The sequence below is a fragment of the Gambusia affinis genome, linkage group LG05, assembly GCF_019740435.1.
Source record: "Gambusia affinis linkage group LG05, SWU_Gaff_1.0, whole genome shotgun sequence".
NCBI lineage: Eukaryota > Metazoa > Chordata > Actinopteri > Cyprinodontiformes > Poeciliidae > Gambusia > Gambusia affinis.
The window spans coordinates 25007587-25017144 of NC_057872.1; the positions used below are offsets into that span (position 1 = coordinate 25007587).

At 36.6% G+C, this 9558-nt stretch overlaps 1 protein-coding gene across 1 annotated transcript; it reads right to left on the reverse strand.

Moving 5' to 3' along the window:
- Positions 1 to 40: 40 nt before the first annotated feature.
- Positions 41 to 4474, reverse strand: mecr (mitochondrial trans-2-enoyl-CoA reductase). Its single transcript, XM_044118026.1, has 10 exons — positions 4115 to 4474; positions 2779 to 2876; positions 2545 to 2676; positions 2317 to 2460; positions 2009 to 2111; positions 1794 to 1896; positions 1627 to 1700; positions 1469 to 1529; positions 433 to 505; positions 41 to 339 (listed from the first exon to the last, which is right to left on the reverse strand). The coding sequence occupies exons 1-10, from the start codon at positions 4303 to 4305 to the stop codon at positions 176 to 178; spliced, it is 1143 nt and encodes a 380-aa protein (XP_043973961.1). The 5' UTR covers positions 4306 to 4474; the 3' UTR covers positions 41 to 175.
- Between the last annotated feature and the right edge of the window lie 5084 nt (positions 4475 to 9558).

Consider the following 9558-nt stretch of genomic DNA (forward strand, 5'->3'; position numbering starts at 1 on the left):
AGCATTACTATGAGGTGAAAAGACAGACGGTGAACTTTGAGGCTGTTGAGAAAGCATGTTTATTGAGCACTGTGACTGGTTTACTGGTAACTGGACCTTACCCTAACCCTAATGATAATGTGACATGGTCCTGAGGCAACACTTTGGTTCACTCACTTCTGTGAAAGCAGAACTCTCACATAATTAAGATCTGTTTATGGGAAGAAAAAGGTTGCATGGCTGCATCCAGCGCCTTTTTATAGTCTTGTATGCGCACCTCTGTGCAGGCAGGAGCTGTTAGCTTCCCCTGCTGGATGAGAGAGCACAGTTCATCCAGCATGGCTCTGAATGCCTTCCCATCTAGGGAAAAAAATGATAACAGCAAATCTATTTTAAAAGTTCTTTTTGATACTCTCACTCTCATTTCACACAGCAGGTAATATGCTTGCTTACCGTGAAAGTGATCTTTCTTCCACTGTGTTACCCAAAACCCCCGAACTTTTACATTCTTGAAAATGAGAGCACTCTAGAGACACCATATTGAATTAGTGTACAATAGGAAAACATTTCAGCAACAGCTAATCTAATTTTCAGTGACTTGCAAAAGTATTCATGTTCCTAAACCTTTTTCACATTTCTGATTTTATCTGAATGTTTGAAAAGGATAGTCATATTTTTTTTATTTATTTTCTAAAAGGGTGACATACATCCACATTCAAGCCCTTTAACTTTGATACTCCAAAATAAAACCCAATGCAACAACTTTATTAATTTTATTAAGAAAGTCCACCTGTGTAGATTACCCTGTTACTCAAGGCCAAAGAACACAGGAGACCTATCACCGACTTGTGGATAAGTTAAAGGCAGGATTAGGCTTTAAAACAATATCCCTAGCTGTAAACATCTCAAATAGGTCTAGTCAAACTACAAACCACTCAAGCCATTACCATCCACCTATAAACTAACACCATATCAGTGGAGAGCCTTTCTAATTAGATATGCAGCCAAGAGTCTTCTGGTAACTCTGGAGGAGATGTAAAGATTTACATCACACAGCCACATCTGTAGAGGAATGTTTTAGATTGAAGCTTGATTATGTTTTAAAGTTGCCCGGCCAATGTCCAGACCTACTTCAAATTGAGAATTTATGGCTAAGAATTAAAACAAGGGACCCCTTTCATTTGCTGATCATTTTTGTTTCAATGGAGAACTGGTAGTAATTTTAGTTTCAGGATAACTAAATGCGAGTAGAGACAAGCGCCAAAATACTTGCTGCCAAAACTGCAACAAAATGTCGTTCAGAAATTATTGGATAGAAATTCATGTCATACATTTAAGATTTTTATCTTACTTTTACACTTCATAATTATGACAGCAAAATACATGGTAGTGATGTGACAAAATGTGAAAATGTTCAAGACATATCAATAATTTTGTAAGTCACTGTATCTATCTTTTTCTGTTGTTATTGTCTAATGTGATGCCTTACCACAGGAACAGTCACCGGCTGCTTAGACATTCCTCCGTATGTCACCATAGACCCTCCAACTCTAGAAACAGAATCAAATGAATGAAAAAGAAAAATAACAGCCCATTTGTTAAGACTAAAAAAGTGATAGATGAATAAAGACTATCTAAAATGCTGACTGTAGATGACGAAGCAGTTCTGTTGCACTCTTTCCTCCGACACCATTTAAAGCCAGTTTTGGCTTTGAATATGTCTGTGAAAAAAAATGTGTCATACATTGAACAACAGGCCAAAACCACATCACATCTCTGTTTTTATCAGTGAGCTTATCTTCAAAGCAACAGACCTGGAACAGTTCCTTCATCTCAGGTCGCCTCAGGCTCTCTTCTTTGATTACATGACTGGCACCTATAGCCTTTAGCCTGTCACTGAGTTGTGTGAAATCGGGCCTTTGGAGAGTATGAAACAAACAAGACCCTCAGCATGGTTTAAAAGAAGAAAAAAATATTTAAAAGGTTAATAAAAATGTTGTTAAATTTGGGTGCTTAAATGGCATTTTACCTGTCTCGAATAACATTTATGGTGTTTATTCCTCTTGCAGCAGCAATTTGTATGACAGCCTGACCTACTCCACTATTGGCTGCATTCTGGATCACAGAGTCTCCTATTAGGGCAGAAAATTTAGGAAAATGATATTGTCAAGACACCTCCACAATAACATTTTATTTATCATAGAAAATTTGCAATGAATGTAGTGAAAAATGTCTTCACTCAGAATTATTACAGAGGTGCTTTGATGAAACCAGAAACCCCAATGATTTAAAGTGTGGTGAAATAAGAACATATGGATTACGTGTGTAAAAGCTTACCTGGCTTCAAATCTTCAAAGTCAGAGAGCATCCTGATGGCGGTGCAGGGATTGACTCCCAGTGTGGCGGCAGAGAGCAGAGGAATGTCGTTTGGCACTGAGATAACGTCATCTTCAGCTAACACTGCCTCTGTCCTCCATGTTCCTGCTCGCACAAATCAAACAAAACCAGATCAAAAAGATAACAGAAAATATTACTTTCTTAAACGAAGAAATCGTTTTAATTTACCAAGCCCTGCGTCTCTGGGGATTACCCAGTCTCCTGCTTTAAGAGACTTCACCTGACTGCCCACTTCTATGACCTGAGCCACTCCCTCATTGCCACCAATGGCAGGAAGGTCTGGCAGGATAGAATAGGTACCTAAAACCACAAAAAAACTGTTACAATGACAATAGTATTTTCATAATAACATAATTTTTTTTTTGTTGTTGTTGCATTATGTGGAATGAAACCAACCAATACCTTGAATAATGTTTATGTCAGATGGATTTATCGGAGATGCCAGCAGTTTAACCAGGACTTCCTTTGCACCTGTTTGATGCACTGGTGCATCTTCCAACCTGGAATGGACAAAAAAAATACAATACACATTCAGTTAAAAAACGCAGACCATGATATCTGTAGACTTATTATGCTGTTTTACAGTCAGAATAACATGAATATCGGGAAAAAGTGAAAAAAAAAAAACTGTGCCATATGTACTCTTTATGAAAAAAAAGAAAAGCAGAGTTCATAGCTCAATCAATCCTTCCATTTAGGTTTGCTACACAAAAACATCTGTACCCAAGGGTACCTTCAATGGAATTTAAAACAAAAAAGCACAGTAACACATGAGGTTAATTGCAATGACTACTTTGTGAAAGGCTTCACTACACAAAAAAGACACAATTAAGCACAAAACCACTGAGCCAGGGGTAATTTCTATGGGAAATGAAAGGGAACAGATACAGTAAGTTGCAGCAATCCAGGTCAAAAAACACCTCATAAATCAGGCATATTGATTTAGTGGAATCTATGGGAAAGAACAATTATAGAGGTAACAAACTTAAGAATGCCATCAGGAAATATACACAGCTACACACATAAGTAGTCAGAACTACTTTCTCTCAAAGAGCAAAACAAAGATTACAGAAAGTTAGTAAGAAAACTGCTAAAAATGGAACTAAGTGCTCCCTTTGGTGAATAAATGCAATGTGCCCATCAGTTCCTTGCAAGGTGAGATTGTGATCCAGGGGAAAAACATTCACCACAACCCTGGTGCTACTCGGGGATTTCCCATACAAGAACCTCGGTGGACACTTATGAGCAAAAAGCAAGAAAGACAACAACCACAGAGCACAAAGCAAGAAAGACAACAACCACAGAGAGGTGAGATTTCGTTTGAGGAGACATACATGGATGCATCCATTTTCTTAAACCCTTGTCCCTAGTGGGGTCGGGAGGTGCTGGTGCCTATCTCCAGCTAACGTTTCGGGCCAGAGGCAGGGTACACACAGGACAAACAACCATGCACACACTCACACCTAGGGAGAATTTAGAAAGACCAATTAACCTGGCAGTCATGTTTTTGGACTGGATTACCCGGAGAGAACCCACGCATGCACAGGGAGAACATGTAAACTCCGTGCGGAAAGATCCCGGGCTGAGAATCGAACCCAGGACCTTCTTGCTGCAAGAAGCATTGCTACCAACTGCTCCACAGCCCCAACAAGGATCCAAAGGGGGGTAAATCTTCTTTGCAAAATAAATGAAAAGTTAATCTTTAATGGAATTTTTTTTTCCAGACGCATATTCTTACTCAACAACTCCAGAGGGTTCTCCGTGTTTTCTGTAGACCAGAGCTTGACAAGTCTGTGAGCAGCGTCCAGCTGAACGGCTGAAGAGGGAAACGCTAGCTTTCATGTGCTTCGGACAATTTAAAAGAGCCACAAAGCTTCTTTGACAAACTACCCGGCTTCTGAAAATAGCCGAGAGAACCGGAAGCCCCATTTTAACCCAGAATACAACTTCACAGCTAGTAGCAATAAATATATTTTTACTAATAGCTGTAATTTAAGGCAGCATTAGACTGCGAGGCTAGTGTAGTGGCGGCAGCCATGTTTGTTTTGCACGAGGTTGTCATTGAAAATATAAACAGAGATCAGCGCCCCGAGTGGATAAACGCGGTACTACACGACTCTGTCTCAAAGTCGAGAGGAATTAATTTCTTGTTTTTTCACTTCATGAAACGTGAACCTATAAGAGAGACCGAACAACTAACCTTAATTACTCACTTTGTTAGTCACACCAAAAATATTGAGATGATGTTCATGTTTACTTCATATTTGCATTTATAAGACGAGTAAATCCTAATTCATAGGTAAGATGCTTACCAGTAAATCAGATAATCATAGAAAAGTTTAATTACTAAGGTATTTCAATTCAGAAAAGAAACGCATTGATTCTGTAACAAACAGTGACTTCTTTATGAATTAATTTTGATTGTTTAAATCTAGCAAAACTTCAATGTACAGTTCTCTGTTTGGAACATACAGAGAGTCAGATTTCTGATGTTTGATGGAGCTTGGTTATTGACTGGTTCATGTGTGTGATGAGAAAGAGAATCTTACATTATAACATACAGAGTCAGATTTCTGATGTTTGATGGAGCTTGGTTATTGACTGGTTCATGTGTGTGATGAGAAAGAGAATCTTACATTATATTTGGGATTTAACATGGAACCAATGGAGGGAAGCTAAAATATTATCTCTTTTTTTAATCAGAACTGTTGCTGTAGCATTTTAACTGCATTTTGTTGGGTTCCTGATAGTAAAGAATTGCAGTAGTCCAGCCTTGAACTAAAAATGCATGGATTATTTTTTCCTGGATAAGATATGTTTGATTCTGGCAATATTCCGGAGATGGAATAAGAAAATCCTAAAAACTAGCTTATAATTTAAGTGACAAATCCTTGTCAAAAATAACATTCTTCACTTTATTATTGGAGGGCAATTTAATGTTCATCCTCATCAAGTGATTGTCTAAGCAATGTCTTTATCAGAGGTTTGGTCCAAAAACAATAACTCCTTTATAGGTAAAAGAAGAAAATTTTGGGTCATCAAGATTTTAAAGCATTTCCTTAAAAATGGCTGTGATCTACCAAATGGATTGGATTCATCAAGATTTATTGATGGATATAGCTAAGGTAGCTAATAGATATATCATAAATAAATAAATACATTTCTCTGTTTGTAATCAATGGGGGTATTAGCATCCCCTGCTTGTTACTGAGAAGGGGGAATATTTTATGTTCTTTGTGGTTTTCTTCATTTTGATTATTTGGAGGGCAACAGAAGGAAGGACTCACTCAGCACCAATTATGAAAGAACTGCCAAAGTTTGCGATTGTATTTACTAAACACGACTTATTCCTTTTATTCAAATTCTTGTGCAATCTCAGTTTTAAGGGCAAGAGAGTCACACCCCTTTGCATTTTTCCTACAGCAGATAAACAATTGAAGCTTCCCACCCATAAATGTAAGCTGAAGAGCCACAATTTAGGGGCAAGGAGTCTTTTTACTTGGGAATATCGAGGATTTGTTGCAGATTTATTTTAAGTCTATTAATCTATTGTTTTTGTATTTTAGGGCTGTTGAATAAAAATTTTGTTATAGTATTATTTCTAAACGTAGTAAAGGAATGTGCAATACTTGGGCAAAGTCCCACAAACAGCCCTGACATGAGTCAATTCACTGCCACAAGACCTTGTAAGGACATTTTTTAAAAAAAAGACATTGCAATAAATACATGAGTCATTTTACTAAAGAATTCAGAAGTGAAAGGGCAGATTAGTTGGCCCTGTGGGCTGTGCTGCATCAGAAAGAAAGAGAAGCAATTTGAATGTACAATGGGAGGGTTTTTTTCCTTCATACTAAAAATCATATTTCCTCAAAAGTGCAGTAGTTTCAAGTTTATGTATATTGCTTATTCCTATTAAAGCGCAAAGAAGCTTGTAGCTTCAGATATTATACTTTATAGAGTCAGCTCCATAATGTATTAAATTTATACCATAATCTTTCAACATTGTAAAACCTTTTTATATGAATTGATAAGTTTGCAAATGAAAACCTTTTTATATTCTTTACTGTGTCAACTCTGAGTGTTATACTTCAGCTGCAATGTGAGCTTCTATTATATTGTCAGCACTCTTGTAAAAATTTAAATCTCTGGATCTTTCCTGGACAAAAATAAATAAGAAATACTTAAGAAAATAAAATTAAATAACAATTAGTATCTCCTCTAATTACCTTTTTTTCCCCAAGTCCTTCTCTTGACAGCAAGTTATTGTTATTGTTTTAAATTTTGGAAATGCATAAATTACATTAAAATCTGGCTGCACAGTGGCGCAGTTGGTAGAGCTGTTGGCTTGCATCAAGAAGGTCCTGGGTTTGATTCCCGGCCTGGGGTCTTTCTGCATGGAGTTTGCATGTTCTCCCTGTGCATGCGTGGGTTCTCTCCGGGTTCTCCGGCTTCCTCCCACAGTCCAAAAACATGACCGTCAGGTTAATTGGTCTCTCTAAATTCTCCCTAGGTGTGAGTGTGTGTGAGTGGTTGTTTGTCCTGTATGTCTCTGTGTTGCCCTGCGACAGACTGGCGACCTGTCCAGAATGAACCCCGCCTTTCGCCCGGAAAGTAGCTGGAGATAGGCACCAGCAACCCTCCCGACCCCATTAGGGACAAGGGTGAACAGAAATGGATGGATGGATGGACATTAAAATCTGTATGTATTTTCTATGTATTAAAGTTCATGTGATGTGTACAAGAGGTGGGCAGGATATGTAACAGCATAATAAATACATTGCTTTTGATTGTAGTCACCCAGTTGACTTCAGAAGTAACAAAACAGGACTCTTGATGACATAGATTTTAAAATAAAAAGCTGGAAGAAAATAATATTGACAAGTTTATTATGAAATGAAGCAACATTTTACATATAGAAACTACTTTGAAAATCTCACATGCTGCTCATCACTGACAGACTATAATCATTAAATTTCCTGAGTTAAAGATAATTGTGAGTTTTATGACAGTAAATACTAATACATTCATTAATAGTAAATGCGCATTTTTCTGATGTAGCTCTGTAGAAATATGTCTTATAAAATACAATAACACCACAAATGAACTGACTGATGGTCAAAAACAGCATGAGTACAAAATGAAAAACTATTAAAACGCCTTGGTGTGCATCAAATGTTACCCTGGGCTAGTCATACAAGCTGATGCACATTCTGAGTTTCAATGTTATAATTTGAGATAGCAAAGTACAACTAATTAATCCCTAACCTATTATAGCAGTTTAACTTACTCCAAATTTGAGAATTACATGTAAACATGTTTAACAAATGAAGTTCAGTGCTCAGGTAAGTGACAAATAAGGAAAAAAGAGTAAATTGTTCAAATTAATGTATATACTGGCACTGTAAATGAAAGATATTCACTTAATGTAAAGTCTTGTATTCCAATAATTCTTGAGTGAAATGATTCAACAACTAAATCAAACTTTTAAATGATTTAACGTCACACATTTTGAATTTGTGGAAAATCCACTTGGAATAAAAGAAGTAATTTGTGTGTTAAGTCATTTGTGGCACATTCTTTTTGTCATAAGCATTGATAGTCTGAAACACCAATTATCAACGTGTTGAGATGAGACAACGATTATATACTACTAGCCCCAGTCCCTTTAAAATATCCTACTTTTATCCCAATCTACAACGATTACAGAGGAAAGAATACAACAATAGTGGAACACTTTCTTCATATTAGGCAAAGGAGATGTAAAAAACACCATTACTCTGTGTTAATGTACAATGTTAGGACAAGATTGCTTTCCTGACCAAAAGTTTAACAAATTTGCCAATAAATTTTCACCATGTTTAAAAAAACAAAATAAGCATCAAGACACTCACAAAGCCATTTTTAGTAGTTTGGCTTCTTTGTTACATTTTTCACATTTTGTTAAATGAGCATTTAATCCTAGCTTGTTCTGGAGTGAACACTGACTCCTCAAATTCAATCTAAATCCTTCCCTGAGTTTTCAGATTAGCAATTCCTGAGGTGAGTTTAAGAGGAGGTATTTTTTTATAGCATGTAAAAACATTAACATCTTATATAAAAACATTAAACATATTCAGGCATAACAAAAATGAAATATAGAAAACATACTAATGCATCTTACACATGATTACAGCAGAATGGCATTGCATTGGGTTTGGCATAGATATGAATAACAATGAGCTTTTCTCCTAAAAGGCTCATTGCGCATAAAAAATAATACACTAAAGAAAAAAAGAAAAAAAAATCAAGGATAAACAAGGGAAAGAAAATCCTCACAGTTTAGATCAGTCTTCATTATTCTATGTACCTGCACAGTATGTATTGCATATTCATATTCTTATGTCGCAATATAGTACTGTTACCTTGCATTCAGGCCAAATTAAATTAAGGGAATGATCTTTCAAGCACATATGTACACAGCAGCAAGAGTACCATGATGTTAAGATTGTAAACCAGATCTTCTTCAAGCTTTCACCGACCCATTTGTGTTTTATATGATGACCTCTACTCAAACATTCATTGCTGGCAGGCTTCAAAAGGAGCACAGGGTGAAAATGCGCTGCTTTCGGATGAAAATAAATAAGTAGTATGCATTTCTTAAAAAGGCTTTAGAATAATTTTACATATATATTAATTGGGTGTTAAAGTATCAGTCAGCATCTCCTGTAAAACGGGAGTAATATGCTGTTTGACTAGCTAGGTCTACATGCTTCTCCTTGCAGGCTGGGTGCTCCTGAGTCAAAAGCCTACACAGTGTCTTAAATATCTACCTAGAAATAGATCAAACTGAACATAAAAAATAACAGCAGCAGCTAGCTCACAAGAAACATCATGTCAGATTTTTGCCTCGTTTCTGTTTTTAATTTTAAGCATCCAGAGTAAAGCTGGAGCCCTCAGTAACTCAGTAGAAGCTCAAATATTGATGCTATGTACGTATAATTCAACCCTGAGAAAATTCAGTCAAATCCAACTTAAAATAGTCATAAAGCAACAGACTTTTACAGATCAGCCAGCAAAGATAGAATACTGTTCAAAGAGAGATGAAAGTGTGTAAGAAAACCCAGAAATGAAGAATAACTGAATTCAAGCCAAACAGCAGAATTGTGCTGCCCTCTGTAGGCCAGGCATTAGCCTATTATTGAT